Here is a 21,058-nt window from a genome sequence, read left to right as displayed (position 1 = left end):
ATCCCAATTGCCTGCTTTTGGTCCATATCCCTCTATACCCATTGTACCCATGTAACTATCTAAATGCTTTTTAAGATAAAATTGTACCCACCTCTACCACTACCTCTGGCAGCTTGTTCCAGACACTCGCTACCTTCTGTGGAAATAAATTGCCCCTCTGGACACTTTTGTATCTCTCCCCTCCCTTAAACCTATGCCCTCTAGTTTTAGACTCCCCTACCTTTGGGAAAAGATAGACTATCTAGCTGATCTGTGCCCCTTGTTGTTTTATAGATCTCTATAAGATCGTCCCTCAGCCTCCTACGCTCCAGAGAAAAAAGTCCCAGTCTATCCAGCCTCTCCTTATAACTCAATCCATCAAGTCCCGGTAGCATACTAGTAAATCTTTTCTGCACTCTTTCTAGTTTAATAATATCCTTTTCTGTAATAGGGTGACCAGAATTGCACACAGTATTCCAAGTGTGGCCTTACCAATGTCTTGTACAACTTCAACAAGACGTCCCAACTCCTGTATTCAATGTTCTGACCGATGAAACCAAGCATGCTGAATGCCTTCTTCACCACTGTCCACCTGTGACTCCACTTTCAAGGAGCTATAAACATATACTCCTAGATCTCTTTGTTCTGTAACTCTCCCCAATGCCCTACCATTAACTAAGTCCTGCCCTGGTTCAATCTACCAAAATGCATTACCTCGCATTTGTCTAAATTAAACGCCATCTGCCATTCGTCAGCCTACTGGCCCAATTGATCAAGATCCCGTTGCAATTGGAGATAACTTTCTTCATGCCACCAATCTTAGTGTCATCTGCAAACTTACTAACCATGCCTCCTATATTCTCATCCAAATCATTAATATAAATTATCCACAATTAGGTTCTATCATGCTGTAATGAGGCAGATTAAGTAGGCAACCTAAAAGCAGTGGCCAATAAGTATAATTAAATTCAGTGTATGAATAGGAAATTAAAAAGGTCAAGGACAAAAAAAGTTTTACTGAAAACAGTATGGAGAAATAAATAAAATACAGAGAAGGGAGAGTGTGATTACATTGTCACAATTTTGTGGAAGCAATTTCCATGGCACATCCTTCCTTTGCCCTCTTCTAAGTCTCGCACAATAGTTAAGAACAGTGGAAAGCTCAGTTGGTAGGCTACTACAATCCTTTCACCTGATCTCAGAGGAGTGGGGGTCTTAAATCATTCATAGAAGACAAACCTGGCAAGACTATCAAAAATGAAAAAGATGACCAAAAGTCTGACAAATTTTATGCTGTGGAGATGCCGGCGTTGGACTGGGGTAAATACAGTAAGAGTTTTAACAACACAAGGTTAAAGTCCAACAGGTTTATATGGTAGCAAATACCATTAGCTTTCGGAGCGCTGCTCCTTCGTCAGATGGAGGGAAATAGAGCAGATTTCCACTCCATCTGACTAAGGAGCAGCGCTCCGAAAGCTAATGGTATTTGCTACCAAATAAACCTGTTGGACTTTAACCTGGTGTTGTTAAGACTGTTACTACAAATTTTATGCTACAGAGATGAGGCCATTCAATAGCCCCTTTGTTGTCCTCTCAGGATCATGTGAATGTTATGAATTACATCAATACCAAGCCACCTACAACATTTTTCAATCAATGAGAATACAGATGTAAATCCAGGAAATGTGTAATCATCATTGATTGCAATGGTGGTCAAAAAAAAAAGAACTTTTCATCAGTAAGAGTATCAGCAAAGTAGTACAAACATTCCAATAAATTATGGCATAGCATAAACAATGGGGTAACTCTTATGCATTATTTCCTTCTAACATGAAATAATGGTGCATGCCATTAATGCAGCGCAAATAACAAAATTCCAGACAAGTGCAAAAACTCCTTAATATCAACAGATTAAGATGTGCAGAAAGGATGGAGAAACTGGAGTTATTTATCATTGGAAACAGATGTTCTGCTGGACCTTAACAGAAGAATGCAAGATACTAAGGCACAGATATAGTTAATCCAGAGCGCCACATTAAAGTAGAAGAAAAGAACAACAGGTCTGGGTTAATCCTGGTGATTTAAAAATAAGGACAGATTGAATGAAGAATGTCTTCATGCAAAGAGCAAATGTATACGAGCCTTCTGACTAAGGTAGTTAATGCAAAAACCTCTTTAAATGACAGTTAAAAACCCTGATGGAGGGATGCTAAATTTATAAGATAGGACAAATACCCTCACACATGAGTTTGTACCTATAGCATCATAATCATAAATTCAAAGTTCAAATTTCAGTAAATATCTTGCATATACAGATAATCATTACACAATAAAGACTCGCCTTCCACTCAACCATAAAGACATACCTTGTATCCAGGTCCTAACTGATGTATTGCAAATATCTGTGCTGGGTTAAGTGCTTCAGTGAACACATACACAGCTCCAAGCTGGCCACAGAATACTCTATTTGCATCTGCAGTTTCTGATGAGCCCAGGAAGCATTTGTCAAAACTCTACACAAAGAAAACCAGTAATACAATGATAAATGCTTAATAATGCATTTTGAACCATGAATGCAACTTTAATTTATCAGATTACATTGAAAATCAGTGAAAACACACATTTTCCTGCAGAACTAAGAGACTGCAGCTTAGAATCAGAGAATTTACAGCACAAGTGGAGGCCTTTGTGCCCATCAAGACCTATGCTAACTCTTTTTGAAAGAGTTATCCAATTGATGTTCTCCACTGTTCTTTACTCTCAGCACCGCAACTTTCTTTTTTTTAAGTAGGTATCCAATTCCCTTTGAAAAGTTGCTGGTAAGTGTTTCTCCCACTCATTCAGATGGTGCATCACAGATCATAACTCAACGTAAAAATAATCTTCATCTCCCTCTCATTACTTTGCCAGTTACCTTAAATCTAGGTCCTCTGACTATTGACCTTTCCTGCCAATGGAAATATTTTCTCTTTACTTATGCTATTGAAACCCCTTTGATTGGGTATAGGTATAAAAATAATTCCAATCTCCTTCATCACTCCACAGAACTGAAGTTCCCTATATTTGGTGCAATTTTGGTAAATCATCTCTGCACCATCATTCAGAGTTGATTCAAAACTCTTGACCCCCTTTAATCAACAGCATTGGTGCATTGAGCTATACTTCAGGCATCAAAGCATTTAAACAACTGCATTACACAAGCTCACTTTACATTCCTTTGTCAAAAAAAGTAAAAAGGTTAGTTGAGCGATTTGGTATTATAAAATTCCTTCTGGAAACACTAACAAGCGGAAATGCGATAAATATAAGTAGATTGATACATTTTGGTGTCTCATTTTAATTACCACCTGTTCAAATACATAATTATTCAACACATTTATTGTATTTTTCCACTAAGCTACATTGAACTTACATCATTAGTGTTGACATGCCAAGCCATATCTCCATAAGAAACCAGCTGACCATTGACATAACAACGAATTTCACTATTTCTCCAGCGATTGTAGATATGCACAATGCTGATCATATACCACTGAAAAATATACAAAATATACTTTTATCATCAATATTAATGATATCTGACATCTGCATGATCCAAACATACAGTCTATTCATTTTAATGTGCATCAAATAAAGCAGTCAGTTGTAAATAAACATTGATTTTTTTCAATAGAAAACATAAGCAGAGTCCATCCTTGGCCTGCTGCAATGATTCAGTTCTTGATTAATAAGGGGATCAGGGGTTATGGAGAAAAGGCAGGAGAATGGGAATGAGAAAAATATCAGCCATGATTGAATGGTGGAGCAGACTCGATGGGCCGAATGGCCTAATTCTGCTCCGATATCTTATAGTCCAGTGAAGCCTGGAGAAGTAGCATCTCATCTTCCACTTGGGCATGTTGCAGCCCTCTGGACTCAACGTTGAGTTTGACAACTTTAGATTTTGACCTTTCTCCTCCAACTTAAACCCCCTCGCCTTTTTAAAAAAATATTCCATACATTGAAGTCAAAGCAAAACACCTCCTTCCTCCCCTCCCACCAGGCCCTTTGTCCTAAAGTTGCTAATTTTTTTACAGTTTCCTTTGTTCTAGCGTTCTTCTTCCTTTTAGTTCTGTCAAATGGTCTATGACTCTTTGTTTAACTGGAGTGAGATGGGGGAGAGAGTCTTAGCAGGAGTGCTGAGAGTAAGCTAAGAAGTGATTTAATTATTCATTTATTCATTTAAGGGTATTCCTAGTATATTTCGCGGGCTTTTTTCAGGGTTTTGAATTGAGGAAGTGAGGTCAGCTGAAGGGGATTCTGGGAGGTTGAGTCTTAGTATAAAAGGCAGTTACCTGGGGGGTTCGCCGGGAGCATAAAAAGCCGTCTGCACTATACAGCGGGCAGCGTCGGGAGCGGGCAGTGTAGTGAGTGGGTAGCAGAGTGTGCACTATAAGGGCTTTGGCTCACAGGGCTTGGGCTGAAAGGGCGAGGCTAGTTATTTTTTACCCAACCCTGTAAAGGATAATGGCAGGTATGAGTGATTGGCCAGTTCAGTGCTTCCGATGTGGGATGTGGGAGTTCCTGCAAACACCTAGCTTCCCAGAGGTTCACATATGTGCCAGGTGCGTGGAACTGCAGCTCTTAAGGGACCGTGTTAGGGAACTGGAGCTGCAGATCGCTGACCTTAGCCTAGTCAGGGAAAATGGGAGAAAAATTGACAGCAGTTATAGGCAACTAGTTACACCGGGGCATCGGGAGAATGACACGTGGGTCACAGATAGAAGGAGTAAAGGGCAGAAGGGTAAAGTACAAGGGAGGACTCCAGAGGTGTCTCAAAATAGGAAGGGCTTGGTGACAGGTGTGAGAGGGGAGGGGAGTGGACAGTTAGAAGAGGGGTCACCTGTGGTTGTCCCACTCCAAAACAGGTACATTGTTTTAGATAGTGTGGAGGAGTGTGCCTCTCCAGGGGTAAGACACAGTGACCAGGTCACTGGCACACAGTCAGGCTCTGTGGCCCGGAAAGGGAAGAGAGGGGTTAGGAGAGCGATAGTGATGGGAGATGCGTCAGTTAGAGGCACAGACAGGCGATTCTGTGGGGGCGAACGGGACTCCAGGATGGTAGTCTGCCTACCTGGTGCTGGGGTCACGGATGTCTCCGAGTGGATAGGAGGCATATTAAAAGGGGAAGATAAAAAACGGATGTCATTATACACATTGGTGGAAATGACGTAGATAGGAAGAGTAGGGGGGTCCTAAGAGAGCAATTCAGGGAGTTGGGAAATAGGTTAAAAAGTAGGGTCACGAGGGTGGCCATCTCTGGGCTGCTCCCAATGCCTCGTGCCAGTGAGGCTAAGAATAGGGAGTTGGTTCAAATGAATGCCTGGCTAAAGGACTGGTCCAGGAGGGAGGGCTTTATTTTCATAGACCAATGGGAGGTTTTCAGGAGAGGATGGCACCTGTACAAGAGGGAGGGGTCACAACTAAGTTGGAAGGGCACAAATATCCTGGCTGGGAGCTTTGCTAGTGCAGTTCGGGGGGGTTTAAACTAGTATGGCAGGGGGGTGGGGATCAAACTATTAGGTCTATAAGTGTGGTGGCTGGGGACGAGCTTGGGGCTGGGACAAGGCTGGCAAAGAAGAAGAGCACTCTGGGGGAGGACGACCTCACTGAGCCTGGGGGTCTGGAGTGCTTATACTTCAATGCAAGGAGCGTAGCAGGTAAAACAGACGAACTTGGGGCCTTAATGCGCACGAGGAATTTGGATGTGGTTGCGGTGACAGAGACTTGGTTGAAAGAGGGACAGGACTGGCAGCTGAATATTCCAGGGTACAAGTGTTTTAGGCGAGACAGAGGAGGGGCCAAAAGAGGTGGGGGAGTAGCGGTATTGGTTGGAGAGCATATTACAGCGGTGCAGAGGGAGGACAATTCGGAGGAGTCGTGTAGCGAGTCACTCTGGGTGGAGCTTAGAAACAGGAAAGGCGCAGTCACTATGTTGGGGGTGTACTACAGGCCCCCCAACAGCCCAAGGGAAGTGGAAGAATGGATATGTCAGGAGATACTGGATAGGTGCAGGAAATATAGGGTTGTTGTAGTGGGAGACTTCAATTTCCCTGGTATAGACTGGAAATCGCTGAGGGCAGGGACTCTGGATGGGGAGGAATTTGTAAAATGTGTACAGGAGGGTTCGTTGGAACAATATGTGGACAGCCCAACTAGAGAGGGGGCTATACTGGACCTGGTACTGGGGAATGAGCCCGGTCAGCTCTTCAAGGTTTTGGTTGGGGAACATGTGGCAAATAGTGACCACAATTCTGTTAGCTTTAGGATAGTGATGGAAAAGGATGAGTGGTGTCCCAAGGGTAAGGTGTTGGATTGGGGGAAGGCTAACTTTATTGGGATAAGGCAGAAATTGGCAGCTCTTGATTGGGAGAGGCTGTTTGAGGGTAAATCCACATCTGGTATGTGGCAGTCTTTTAAGGAACGGTTGTTAGGGCTACAGGACAAGCATGTGCCTGTAAAAAAGAAGGATAGGAAGGGTAGGATTAGGGAACCGTGGATAACCAGGGAAATTGAGGGACTGGTCAAAAGGAAAAGAGAGGCGTATGTTAGGTCCAATCAGCTAAAAACGGAGGGAGCTCTGGAGGAGTACAATGAAAGTAGGAAAATACTCAAACGGGGAATTAGAAGAGCAAAAAGGGGTCACGAAATGTTCTTGGCAGACAGGATTAAGGAGAATCCCAAGGCATTTTATTCATACGTTAGGAACAAAAGGGTTGTTAGGGAAAAAATCGGACCTCTCAGGGACAAAAGTGGGGACTTATGCTTGGAGCCCAAAGAGGTAGGGGAGATCCTAAATGAATACTTTGCGTCGGTATTCACAAAGGAGAGGGATGTGTTGACTGGGAGTGTCTCGGAGGGGAGTGTTGAACCGTTGGAGAAAATCTCCATTACAAAGGAGGAAGTGTTAGGCTTGTTAGAGAATATAAAGACTGACAAATCCCCAGGGCCTGATGGAATCTATCCAAGGCTGCTCAGGGAGACGAGAGGTGAAATCGCTGGGCCTCTGACGCAAATCTTTGTCTCGTCACTGGACACAGGTGAGGTCCCAGAGGATTGGAGGATAGCCAATGTGGTCCCGTTATTTAAGAAGGGTAGGAAGGATAACCCGGGTAATTATAGGCCGGTGAGCTTGACGTCCGTGGTGGGGAAGTTGTTGGAGAAGATTCTTAAAGATAGGATGTATGCGCATTTAGAAAGGAATAAACTCATTAACGATAGTCAACATGGTTTTGTGAGAGGGAGGTCATGCCTCACTAACCTGGTGGTGTTTTTTGAAGAAGTGACCAAAATGGTTGACGAAGGAAGGGCCGTGGATGTTGTCTATATGGACTTTAGTAAAGCGTTTGACAAAGTCCCTCATGGTAGGCTGGTGAAAAAGGTTGGATCCCATGGGATAAAGGGGGAGGTGGCTAGATGGGTGGAGAACTGGCTTGGTCATAGAAGACAGAGGGTGGTAGTGGAAGGGTCTTTTTCCGGCTGGAGGCCTGTGACTAGTGGTGTACCGCAGGGCTCTGTATTGGGACCTCTGCTGTTTGTGATTTATATAAATGATCTGGAAGAAGGAGTAACTGGGGTGATCAGTAAGTTTGCGGACGACACAAAACTGGCAGGACTTGCAGATAGTGAGGAACATTGTCAGAGGCTACAGAAGGATATAGATAGGCTGGAAAGTTGGGCAAGGAAATGGCAGATGGAGTTCAATCCTGATAAATGCGAAGTGATGCATTTTGGTGGGAATAATGTAAGGAGGAGCTACACGATAAATGGAAGAACCATAAAGGGTGTAGAGACGCAGAGGGACCTGGGTGTGCAAGTCCACAGATCTTTGAAGGTGACGTCACAGGTGGAGAAGGTGGTGAAGAAGGCATATGGCATGCTTGCCTTTATAGGACGGGGCATAGAGTATAAAAGTTGGGGTCTGATGTTGCAGATGTATAGAACGTTGGTTCGGCCGCATTTGGAATACTGCGTCCAGTTCTGGTCGCCACACTACCAGAAGGACGTGGAGGCTTTGGAGAGAGTACAGAGGAGGTTTACCAGGATGTTGCCTGGTATGGAGGGGCTTGGTTATGAGGAGAGATTGGGGAAACTGGGGTTGTTCTCCTTGGAAAGACGGAGGATGAGGGGAGACTTAATAGAGGTGTATAAAATTATGAAAGGCATAGATAGGGTGAACGGTGGGAAGCTTTTCCCCGGGTCGGTGGTGACGTTCACGAGGGGTCATAGGTTCAAGGTGAAGGGGGGGAGGTTTAACACAGATATCAGAAGGACATATTTCACACAGAGGGTCGTGGGGGCCTGGAATGTGTTGCCGGGCAAGGTGGTGGAGGCGGACACACTGGGAACGTTTAAGACTTATCTAGACAGCTATATGAACGGAGTGGGAATGGAGGGATACAAAAGAGTGGTCTAGTTTGGACCAGGGAGCGGCGCGGGCTAATTGTTCCTTGTTTCTCGTGGAAGTGGAAATGACTAGGGTTGGGAAGCATTTTCCGATCAGGGCCATTGTGATCTCCTGGACTCGTTTCGATCGCCTCAGGGGGTCGGAGAGGAATTTCCCAGATTTTTTTTTCCCCATATTGGCCCTGGGGTTTTTCACTCTGGGTTTTCGCCTCTCCCTGGAGATCACATGGTCTGGAATGGGGGGGTGGGGGTGAGTTAATAGGTTGTAATGAACAAAGCATCGTAGCTGTGGGGGACAGCTCGGTGGATAGGATATTGGTATGTAGATAGGCTGGAAAATTGGGCGGGGATCCTGGATTCAGGATTCAATCCTGGACCGGGGAGCGGCGCGGGCTTGGAGGGCCGAAGGGCCTGTTCCTGTGCTGTATTGTTCTTTGTTCTTTGTTCTTTGACTCGAAACATCAACTGTTTCTCTCCTGACGGGTGTGTTGGCAGACCTGATTGGGTTTTCTCGCATGCTCTATTATTATTTCAGATTCCAGCATCTGCAGTATTTTGCTTATCTTATTGTAAGCAGAATTTTGCTTGTTCTTTTACGTTACTTCATATGCTGTTAAGGAGAACCAGACTGTGGGTATTCAGCTTTGAATACTTACTCTATTTGATCACACACTAGCTTGAACTCAGTTGTTTCAATAGCACATAAATTGTACTCACATAGTCTCTCTCCTGGCATTTGGTTTTACAAATAATGAAATACTTTAATAATGCAGAAAACATGGCAGCTAAGTTTTTTTTTATAGGGTGTGGACTTGGCTGGCTAGGCCAGCATTTCTTGTCCATCCCCAATTGCACTCCAGAGGTGGTGGTTAGCAGCCTTCTCATAAGAACATAAGAACTAGGAGCAGGAGTAGGCCATCTGGCCCCTTGAGCCTGCTCCGCCATTCAATAAGATCATGGCTGATCTTCTCATAGACTCAGCTGCACTTACCCGCCCATTCACCATAACCCTTAATTCCTTTACTGTTCAAAAATGTATCTATCCTTGCCTTAAAAGCATTCAATGACTCAACTGCTTCATTGGGTAGGGAATTCCACAGATTCACAACCCTTTGTGTGAAGAGGTTCCTCCTCAACTCAGTCCTGAATCTGCTTCCCCTTATTTTGAGGCTATGCCCCTAGTTCTAGTTTCACCAGTGGAAACAACTACCCTGCTTCTTTCTTATCTATTCCCTTCATAATCTTATGTTTCTATAAGATCTCCCTTCATTCTTCTGAATTCCAATGAGTATAGCCCCAGTCTTCTCAGTGTCTCCTCATAAGCCAACCCTCTCAACTCCGGAATCAACCTAGTGAATCTCTTCTGCACCCCCTCCAATGCGAGTATATCCTTTCTCAAGTAAGGAGACCAAAACTGTACACAATACTCCAGGTGTGGCCTCAACAGTACCTTATACAGTTGCAACATAACCTCGCTGTTTTTAAACTCCATTCCTCTAGCAATGAAGGACAAAATTCCATTTGCCTTCTTAATTATCTGCTGCACCTGCAAACCAACTCCTTGTGATTCTTGCACAAGGACATCCAGGTCCCTCTGCACATCAGCATGCTGCAATTTTTTACCATTTAAATAATAGTCCATTTTGCTGTTGTTCTACCAAAATGGATGACCTCACATTTACCAACATTGTACCCCATCTGCCAGACCCTTGCCCACTCACTTAGACTATCTATATCCCTTTGCAGACTTTCAGCATCCTCTGCACACTTTGCTCTGCCACTCATCTTAGTGTCATCTGCGAATTTTGACGCACTACACTTGGTCCCCAACTCCAAATCATCTATGTAAATCGTAAACAATTGCAGTCCCAACACTGATCCCTGAGGCCCACCATTAGTCACTGATCGCCAACCCCAGAAAAATACCCACTCTTTGCTTTCTGTTAGTTAACCAATCCTCTATCCATGCTAATACATTACCCGTAACACCATGCACCTTTATCTTATGTAGCAGGCTTTGGTGCGGCACCTTGTCAAATGCCTTCTGGAAATCCAGATACACCACATCCACAGGTTCCCCATTGTCCACTGCACATATAATATTCTTAAAGAATTCCACCAAATTAGTCAAACATGGCCTTCCCTTCATGTTGCGTCTTACCAATGGGACAATTTATATCCAGATGTCTCGCTATTTCTTCCTTGATGATAGATTCAAGCATTTTCCCTACCACAGAAGTTAAGCTAATCGGCCTTTTGTTACCTGCCTTTTGTCTACCTCCTTTTTTAAACAGTGGCATCACATTTGCTGTTTTCCAATCTGCAGGAACCACCCCAGAGTCCAGTGAATTTTGGTAAATTACCACTAGTGCATTTGCTATTTCTCCCACCATCTCTTTTTGTACTCTGGGATGCATTCCATCAGGACCAGGAGACCTGTCTACCTTTTGCCCCATTAACTTGCCCAACACTACCTCTTTCATGATAATGATAGTTTCTAGGTCCTCACCTGCCATAGCCTACCTGTCATCAATTTTTGGCATGTTATTTGTGTCTTCCACTGTGAAGACCGACACAAAATACCTGTTCAATGCCTCAGCCATTTTCTCATTTCCAGTAATTACAGCCCCCTCCTCATCTTCTAAAGGACCAATGTTTACTTTAGCCACTCTTTTTCGTTTTCTCGAATCGCTGCAGTCCATACGGTGTAGATCCACTCATTGTATTGTTAAGGAGGGAATTCCAGGATTTTGGACACCGTGACAGTGAAGAAATGATAGGATGGTGGGTGACTTTGAGGAAACCTCCAGATGGTGGTGTTCTGATGTATCTGCTGCCCTTATCCACTCAGATGATAGTGGCCATGGGTTTGGAAGGTTCTGTGTAAGAAGCGTTGGTGAATTCCTGCAGTACATTTTGTAGATGGTACATACTGCTGTTCCAAAGCATCAGTGGTGGAGGGAGTGAATGTTTATGCATGGGGTGCCAATCAAGCAGGCCACTTTGTCCAAGATGGTGTCAAGCTTCTCAAGTATTGTTGGAGCTGCATTCATCCAAGCGAGGAACAGGATTCCATCATGTTTCTGACTTGTGATTTGTAGATTGTGATAGGTTTTGAGGAGACAGGAGGCGAGTTACTTGCTGCAGGAATCCTAGCCTTTGACCTGCTCTTGTAGCCAGAGTATTTGTATGCCTAGTCCAATTCAGTTTCTGATCCATGATAACCTCCCCGGATGTTGATAGGGGGATTCAGCAGTAGCATGGCCATTGAATGTGAAGTGGCAATGGTTAGATTCATTCTTATTGGAGCTGATCATTGCCTGGTATTTGTGTGGCGTGAATATTGCTTGGCACTTGTCAACCCAGGCTTGGATATTTTCCAGGTCTATTCTGCATTTGGACACAGACTGCTTCAGTATCTGATGAGTTGTGAATGGTGCTAGACATTGTACAATCACATGTGAACATCTGACCTTATGATGGAAGAAGATTAGTGATGAAGCAGCTGAAGATGATTGGGCCTAGAACACTACTCGGAGGAACTCCTGCACTAAGTCCTGGAGCTGAGATGACTGACTTCCAACAATCACAACCATCTATCCTTTGAGCTAGGTATGACTCCAACCAACAGAGCGTCTTCTCCCCGATTCCCATTGACTCCAGTTCTGCTAGGGCTCCATGGTGCCACACTCAGTCAAATGAGGCCTTAATGTCAAGGGCAGTCACACTCACCTCATCTCGTGAGTTCAGATCTTTTGTCCACATTTGAGTAAGACTGTAATGAGGTCAGAGCTGAGTGGTCCTGGTAGAAATCAAACTGAATGCCTGTGAACAGGTTATTGCTACCAAAATGTCACTTGTTGGCATTGTTATGATCCTTTCTATCACTTCACTACTAATCAAGTGTAGATTAATAGGGCAGTAATTGCTTCTTGTGTACAGGACATAACCTGGGCAATTTTCTACATTGTAGGGTAGTTGCCAGTGTTGTAGCTATACTGTAACAGATTTGTTAGGGGCTCAAGTTCTGGGACATGTCTTCAGTACTATTGTGGAATATTGTCAGGGTCCATAGCCTTTGCACTCCCAATGCCCAGTCATTCCTTGATATCACATGGAGTAAATTGAATTGGATGAAGACTAGCATCTGTGATGCAGGGACTTCTGGAGAAGGCCAAACTGGATCATCCAGTTAGCACTTCTGGCTGAAGATTGTTGCAAATGCGTCAGCCTTATTTTTTGCCTTAATGTGCTGTGCTCCGCCATCACTGACGATGGGTATATTTGTGGAGCCTCCTCCTCCAGTGAATTGTTTAATCGTCCACTACCATTCACAATTGAATGTGGCAGGACTGCAGAGCTTGGGTCATATCCATTGATTGCGGAATCACTTGCTGCTTAAGCTATTTAGCATGCAAGTAGTCCTGCTTGAAGCTTCATCAGGTTGACACACCAATGTTAGGTATGCTTGGTGCTGCACTTTTCTTGGAACCAAGGTTGATACCCTTGCTTGGTGATAATGGTAGAATGGGGGATATGCCATGCCATGAGGTTACAGATTGTGGTTGAGTACAATTGTGCTGCTGCTGATGGGCCATCACGGTTGCCCAGTCTTGAGTTGCAAGATCTGTTCAAAATCCATCCCATTTAACACTTTAGTAGTACCACACAACTTGATGGAAGGTACCTTCAATGTGAGACAGGGCTTTGTTTCCACAAGGACGATGCAATGGTCATTCCTATGCATGAAGTCAGGTATATTTTCCTTCTTGTTGGTTCCCTCGCCAACTGCCACAGACTTTTAATCTAGCAGCTACGTTCTTTAGAACTTGACCAGCTCGGTCAGTAGTGGTGCTACTGTGTCACTCTTGGTGATGGATATTGATGTATGTGAGGCTGTTGCTTGACGAGTATATGAGACAGCTCACCCAATTTTGACACAAGCCCACAGATGTTACCAAGGAGAACACTAAAAGGTCGACTGGGTTAAGTTTGCCCTTGTCGTTTCCATGCCTAAGTTGATGCCGGGTCGTCCTTTTTAACGAAATGATACAATGGAATGGTTTGCTAGGCTATTTCAAAGGACATTTAAGTCAACCAAATTGCTGTGGATCTGGAATCACATGTAGGCCAGACCAGGTAAGGACAGCAGGTTTCTTGTCCTAAAGGACATTAGTAAACTAGGTGGGTTTTTATGACAATTGACAATGGTTTCATGGTCATTGTTAGACTTTCAATTCTAGATTTCTTAATATATTGAATTCAAATTCCACCACCTGCCGAACCAGGTCCCCAGAGCATTATTCTCGGACTCTGATAACTAACCAATGACAATACCACTATGCCATCACAATGAGATAATTGCCATTTAATCTGATTTAGTGATGGTTATTGAGGAATGAATATTAGCTAAGACATTAGGAAAAACTCCCTTGTTTATCTTGGAATAGATGGGCACAGATGTGCAGGTTAGGTAGACTGATAATGCTAAATTGACCCTTAGTGTCCAAAGATGCTTAGGTGGATTAGCCATGGTAAATGCATAGGATTACAGGGAAGGGGGTGGGGCCCGGATAAGATGCTCTTTCAGAGAATCAGTATAGACTCGGTGGGCCAAAGGGCCTCTTTCTACACCATAGGGATCCTATGGTTCTAATAGTATAGTTGGATCTATCATGCCCACCTCTGATGGTGCAGCAGTCTTTCAGCATAAACCTGAACTGTCAGCACAGATTTTGTGTTCAAATCACTTGGATTGGGATTTGAATCAACAACATTCTGACTCAGAGGCAAGAATGTGACTACTGAACCAAAGCTGACACCCTGTCAGCTTGTTGTTGTATTCTATTACACCAAGCAATAGAATACACCAGGGCAAATTTGTGTTAGAAATATATGAAGCACAAAAGTCTCATTACAGAAGTGCATAACATTTGAACCTAGACTTTTTAATAATTATGCACTATATTCAAAAACTTGCATCATAAAAGTTTTAACTTTCAATATAAATCTCACAGAAGACAATGAAATATTTTTTAAAAATCAATCTACTCATTTGACAGTGTAAAACAAAATATATTTTTTTGACACAATAACATATGTGGTCTTCCATAAGATGTATTCTTCAGTCTATTAATGTTAGTTGTATCATGTATTTACCTTTCTCGGTTGAAAATCATACTTCACACAATGCTGGAAACCTTTTCCTTTTGATTTCAATGATGTTATAATCAAACAGTTTCCAACAAAATGTGCTGAATAGCCGACTCCTTTGCTCGTTCGAAAGCTGCAAATTACACAAAAAATTACAGGTTTGTTGCAGATAAATCATGGTTCTTTAGGTACACTGCTACATGACATTAATACTGCTTAATTTTGAAAATAGTAAGGAAAAATCATTCTACACACACTGGTTTCCCAATTTCATCTTTGCATTTGGGAAAAGAGTTAGGGTTAATGGAATGAAACACCATAACAAATTGTTACAGAAACATTAGAAAACTTAACACATCAAATCATTTCCATCTTTCCCCACTCCCTCAAAGTTAATTTGTCAGTCCTGTAGAAATGGTCTGCTTTCCTCTTTTTATCTGATGATAGAAGTCAATTAGAAATATTAGCCTTCTTTCTTTCCAGGTGCTAGTGAAGCTGCTCTGCGTCTACATGATTTTCTGCTTTGATTTTTAAAAAATCTGCCTGCCTCATTCTTCATAGTTGTTAGTTTCTCAATGCTACACTTTGATCCGAATTATTTTTTAGGAAGTGAGGAATAATGCATGATTTAATGCTCTTTATTAAATCTATACGAGACAATGTCTCTAAGTGAAAACTAAAGGCAAAAGTTAATTTGCCACAGAACCTGAAAATGCTAAATCAAATGCAAAGAAATATGAAGCACATATAAGTCACTTCCATGGAAACTGCAATTTTCATTATTTCAAGTATTTTTTTATTTAAAATATTTCTATTTGCATTCAGGATAACCACAATAAAGTATTGCTTAAACAATATGCAAAACATATTTTCCCACTATTACTATGCAGAAGCAAATCATGAGTACATACCAGTAGAGATAGGGCTTGTCTTTGTCCACATTTATATTATTTAGCGGATCCATGCGAAACCAAGTATTTAAAGTAAAACCATTTTGGTAAGGCCACTTAGCAATAGGAGGCAAAGCAATGGCCTGGAAAAGTGAAAGGTAACAGATTTCAGAATTATGACTAAAGCCTGTGGACATATTGATTACATGCTGCCAGAATAATGTTGTCTGCTGCCAGTCAACAGAAAGTATATGATGGTCAGCCATATTCTTGACAAGACTTGGATCAGCAATGGGAATATTTTAACAACTCGCATTTGTACATTTGTAATGTAGCAAAACATCCCAAGGCACTAAATAAGAACCATAGCAATAAAAGATTTTGAGAGAGAGCCACAGAAGGCGATATCAAGACAGATGATCAAAGGTTTGATCAAAGAGGTAGATTCTAAAAAGTAGTGGAAAAGAGATTTAGGGAGAGAATTCTGGAGTTGGTCCAAAGCAGCTGAAAGTAAGGTCAGAAATGGTGCAGCAATTAAAATCAGAATGCACAAGTTAACAAAATTGGAGGAGCAGAGAGATTTTGAAGACTTTAGAGGTTGGGGGAGGGAAGGAGGAGACGCATGACACCATGAAAGAATTTGATAGTAATAATGAAAATCTTAAAATTGAAGCATTCCAGACCATGAACCAATGTAAATCAGCACGCACAGGGATGATTACTGACAGAGACTGTACAAATTAGGATATGGGCAGCAGTGATCAAGGTTAAATAAATACTTTTAAAGAGGTGTTTGTGGCTTCAAAATGAGGATCAGTGGAAGAATTGCTGTGATGGCAACTAGGTAGGAAGGAAGGCAGCAACAGAAGACCTGATGGCTGAGACTTCTGAAGGAACATAGCAGGGAGAAAAAGGACTGAAGAATGGTTGGCTTACATTTACATGAGGGCAATGCGTACACACCATGAATGTATTCATGCTTAGATTGAGCCTTTGTTATGATAGGATGGAAGTGTCAATTACAAGGAGGCACAGGTTCAATTTGAGAGGGGGAACTATAAGGGAGAGGTGCAGGGAAGGTTTTCACAGAGTGGTGGGTGCCTGGAACGTGCTACCAGTAAAGGTGGTGGAAGCAGGCACATTAGCCGTATTTAAGAGGCATCTAGATGGGTACATGAATAGAGGGATACGGACCAGTAAAGGCAGAAGCTATTTTTTTAGTAGAGTTAGGGCATCATAATCGGCACAGGCTTGGAGGGCCAAAGGGCCTGTTCCTGTGCTGTACTTTTTTTTGTTCTTTATAATGTGGCCCAGTGACAGTGCCCAGTGAGGCACACTTCTTCATTCTTGTTTCACAATAGCTACAAAGGTGCCCATGCAAAGGCAAATTTGAACAGCTGTGGCAGGACCAGGCACTGGGTTTCCGAACTACCCCTTTGGACCCTTTCAAAGATGGCGTTTCTGCATATGACATTTCGCGTTGAAAAATCCAACAATTTCAGCATTTTTCCCCCTTTAGATGAGAGACAGCGTGCGAGTCAGAGTTGCAATGTTACTTCATACCATATAATGGAACATCAATTCTCTAAAGGATAATCAAGTATCATGATGAAATGTAGTTGTTTTGCTAACAGGGATGGTTGTTTGGATAATACTTTTAAGATCAGTGTATTGGACAACTGATAGCTCTTACGTATCTAATCTTACAGAAATGCCATCTACCTCTGGAACAGAAATTATTCAAAATGTTGCATCTTGCCTTGATTTCTTAATTTATGTGTACTTTTGCATATGTGTAGATATTAAATTCCTCTCAACTCAAGCTCAATGGTGATTACATTTATATTTTAAATTTTCTGTGATGGACATAGAATTTCATAGCAAGAAAAGTAAAGCTGCTTTACCGATATAATTTACAGACTTTCTGGACTGAGGTTTTATTGTTCTGCTCATACAGATATTACACATTTGGTCCTGTTGGACAAAATACATTTTGGTACGGACAACGAAGGATACTTCATTAAGTCCACTAGTTCATCTATCTTTGGGTTATACGGAATCCAAAGCAGATGATGGGCCAGGAGCTACAATCAAAATTACAGCAAAAAATGGTATAACTTCAGGCGAGGAACAGGTGCACAGTTCAGTGCACTGTCCAAGCTGCACCACTCTGCTGTCAGCTTGGTGACAACAGTATCTTGCACTTAGACTTCCTCTTTTTGAGGAACTTAAACCGGCAAGAGAATGTTAGGAAAGCTTTTAACAATGTAATAAGTGTCAATGAAGGTAAATCATCTGCTTTGGCACCAAAAAATAACTCTAGGATTGTGGAATCTCATGCCATCAGTTTTTAAATTTTTTGGGAAGATACTTTAAAAATTATTTTAAATTGAAGGTTTTTCTTACTTTTTGTCAGTTTTCCCAACTCTCCCAATCCAATCTTTCCTTCCCTCTATTTCCCTTTCACTTCACCCATTTAATATTGAAATCATCTCCTTCACAGAACTTGCATAATGTATTGCTCAATCTTTAAATCCCATTGGTTAACAAAATAATCCTGTTAGTTGCCTCATTCATTCAGCTGCCAGTTGCTCTATTTGCCTTGCTACTCATTTATTCGATTATGATTCCAGCAATTTTATGAACAAAAGAGTTGAAGATACAGGGCAAATCTGAAGGCCGAAGTTGTTCGATGATTTGATTTATTATTGTCACATGTATTAGCATACAATGAAAAGTATTGTTTCTTGAGCACTACACAAAGCATACCGTTCATAGAGAAAGAAACGAAAGAGTGCAGAATGTAGTGTTATAGCTAGGGTGTAGAGAAAGATCAACTTAATGCAAGCCAAGTCCATTCAAAAGTCTGACGGCAGCAGGGAAGAAGCTGTTTTTGAGTCGGTTGGTACGTGACCACAGACTTTCGTACCTTTTTCCCAAAGGAAGAAGGTGGAAGAGAGAACATCCGGAGTGCGTGGGGTCCTTAATTATGCTGGCTGCTTTGCCGAGGCAGTGGGAAGTGTAAACATCGTCAATGGATGGGAGGTTGGTTTGCGTGATGGATTGGGCTACATTCATGACCTTTTGTAGTTTCTTGCGGTCTTGGGCAAGCTGTGATACAACCAGAAAGAATGCTTTCTATGATGCATCTGTAAAAGTTGGTGAGAGTCGTAGATGACATGCCAAATTTCCTTGGTCTTCTGAGAAAGTAGAGGTGATGGTGGGCTTTCTTAACTATAGTGTCAGCATGGGGGGACCATGACAAGTTGTTGGTGATCTGGACACCTAAAAGCTTGAAGCTCTCCATCCTTTCTACTTTGTCCCCGTTGATGCAGACAGGGGCATGTTCTCCTCTACGCTTCCTGGAGTCGATGACAATCTCCCTTTGTTTTGTTGACATTGAGGGAGAAATTATTGTTGCCGCACCAGTTCACCAGATTCTCTATCTCATTCCTGTACTCCGTCTCGTCATTGTTTGAAATCCAACCCACTAAGGTGGTGTCATCAGCAAATTTGAAAATTAAACTGGAGGGGAATTTGGCCTCACAGTCATAGGTATATAAGGAGGGGGCTGAGCAGGGGGCTGAGAACACAGCCTTGTGGGGCACTAGTGTTGAGGATGATTGTGGAGGTGTTGTTGCCTATACTTATTGATTGTGGTCTGTGAGTTAGGAAGTTCAGGATCCAGTCGCAGAGGGAGGAGCCGAGGCCCAGGCCACGGAGTTTGGAGATGAGTTTCGTGGGAATAATGGTGTTGAAGGCTGAGCTGTAGTCAATAAATAGGAGTCTGACATAGGAGCTTTTGTTATCTATGCGTTCTAGCAGGACCAGGGAGATGGTGTCTGCTGTGGATCTGTTGAGGCGGTAGGGAAACTGTAGTGGAGCCAGGTAGTCCGGGAGGCTGGAATTGATTCACGCCATGACTAACCTTTTGAAGCACTTCATAATGATGGATGTAGAGCCACCGGACGATAGTCATTAAGGCACTCTGCTTGGTTTTTCTTAGGTACCGGGATGATGGTTGTCTTCTTAAAGCAGATAGGGACCTCAGATTGTTGTAAAGAAAGGTTGACGATGTTTGAGAATACCCCCGCCAGCTGATCCGAGTGCACGTCTGGTTACCCCATCTGGACTAATCGCTTTCCGTGGGTTAACCTTCGAGAAAGCTGCTCTGACATCTGCAATGGTGACCTCAGATACAGGTTCTTCCAGGGTAGAGGGCACGCTCTCACTGACCTCTTGCTCAAAACAAACATCGAATGCATTGAGCTCATCAGAAAGGGGTACGTTGGAGCTGACGATTTTACATGCCTTCATCTTGTATGCCTTATCACAGCAATTCCAACCCAATATATTTACTAGCAACCACCAAATCCTTGATGTAGCTTGGATAATGAAGATATATGCTTCTAAATATTTTTTCTTAGACATTTGTTTAACTGCATTATACTTACTTGGAGTAAGTCATGTAGCTAATTCAGAAGTTTGCCAAATAATACTTGGACTCCTAAGGTTGAATTTCAACGAAAGATTACACAAACTTGAGTTTGATTCTCTGGAGTGTGCAAAGTCATGAGCATTTTGCTATTTCTGCTGGTTGTGAAATCCAGGACTGGGGGATTTCGACTAAAATTTGAGCCAGGCCTTTCATGAATGAAATTAAGAAATGCTTCTACTTAAAAAGCAGTAGAATTTTGAAACTCTCTTCTACAAATGGCAGTCAATTCTTGATTTCAAATCTAAGATTGACAGATATTTTTCAACCAAAGGTATTAAGGGATATGGGGGCATAGATCGTTATATGGAGGTAGGTCACAGATCAACCATGAACTACTTGAATGACAGAACAGGTTCGATGGAGCCACTGTAACTCAGCAGGCAAAGTAGTAATTAATGAACTTTACTTGACTTAAGATATGGCACCAGAGTTTTGCCTTAGCACAAGTTTATGTTGGGACGCTGGACAAGATGGCACTGGCACTGTCACGTCTGACAGATCGATTGTAATATTGCACCAGAACATAAATCCATTACTGCTGGTATTCTCACTACATTATAACAATTTTCTCAGTCAAAATCGCTTCTCCAGCCTTCCCTTCTCCCTCACTGTCCCACTAAGTATAAAGATTTCTGTCACAACTTGTTCTAATGCCCTTTTCCACAATGTAAAAATATGTCAGCTATGACTGGATCCAAGATCCTTTCCCCACTATTTAGATATAATACCTTAGGCATGACTCAGTGTCTTTCTTGAAGAGAGAGCAAGAAAACAAAAACAAACAACGAGTGAGTGAGAAATGAAGAAAGGAAGGAGAGGAAAACTGGAAGAAGGAAAGGAGAAAAATTGGAAACAAGAAAGTGAAGAGAAAGGAAAAAGGAGAGACTGAGAGAAACAAATAGAATTTTTTTTAGTAGAATCAACCAAGTGTATTCAAATTGTTACTGCTCATACTTAATACCTATAAAGTTAAAGTTTATTTATTAGTCACAAGTAGGCTTACATTAACACTGCAATGAAGTTACAGTGAAATTCCCGAGTCGCCACATTCCGGCGCCTGTTTGGGTCAATGCACCTAACCAGCACAGACTGT

General features: G+C 42.3%; 1 protein-coding gene across 13 annotated transcripts in view; it reads right to left on the bottom strand.

Annotated features, from left to right (window-relative positions):
* nbeaa (neurobeachin a) overlaps positions 1-21,058 on the bottom strand; it is an 812,689-nt gene that overhangs the window by 658,052 nt on the left and 133,579 nt on the right. For all 13 annotated transcript variants that reach the window (XM_078222243.1, XM_078222244.1, XM_078222247.1 and 10 more), the window contains exons 5-8: positions 15,489-15,610; positions 14,584-14,710; positions 3,392-3,511; positions 2,346-2,492 (exon numbers count right to left, since the gene is read on the bottom strand). In XM_078222243.1, coding sequence (XP_078078369.1) covers positions 2,346-2,492; positions 3,392-3,511; positions 14,584-14,710; positions 15,489-15,610 — 516 coding nt within the window. The remainder of the gene's footprint in view (positions 1-2,345; positions 2,493-3,391; positions 3,512-14,583; positions 14,711-15,488; positions 15,611-21,058) is intronic.

Source organism: Mustelus asterias, chromosome 10, assembly GCF_964213995.1.
Source record: "Mustelus asterias chromosome 10, sMusAst1.hap1.1, whole genome shotgun sequence".
Lineage (NCBI taxonomy): Eukaryota > Metazoa > Chordata > Chondrichthyes > Carcharhiniformes > Triakidae > Mustelus > Mustelus asterias.
The sequence above is the reverse complement of the archived record's forward strand: the minus strand, read 5'-3'. Positions and strand labels throughout refer to the sequence as shown.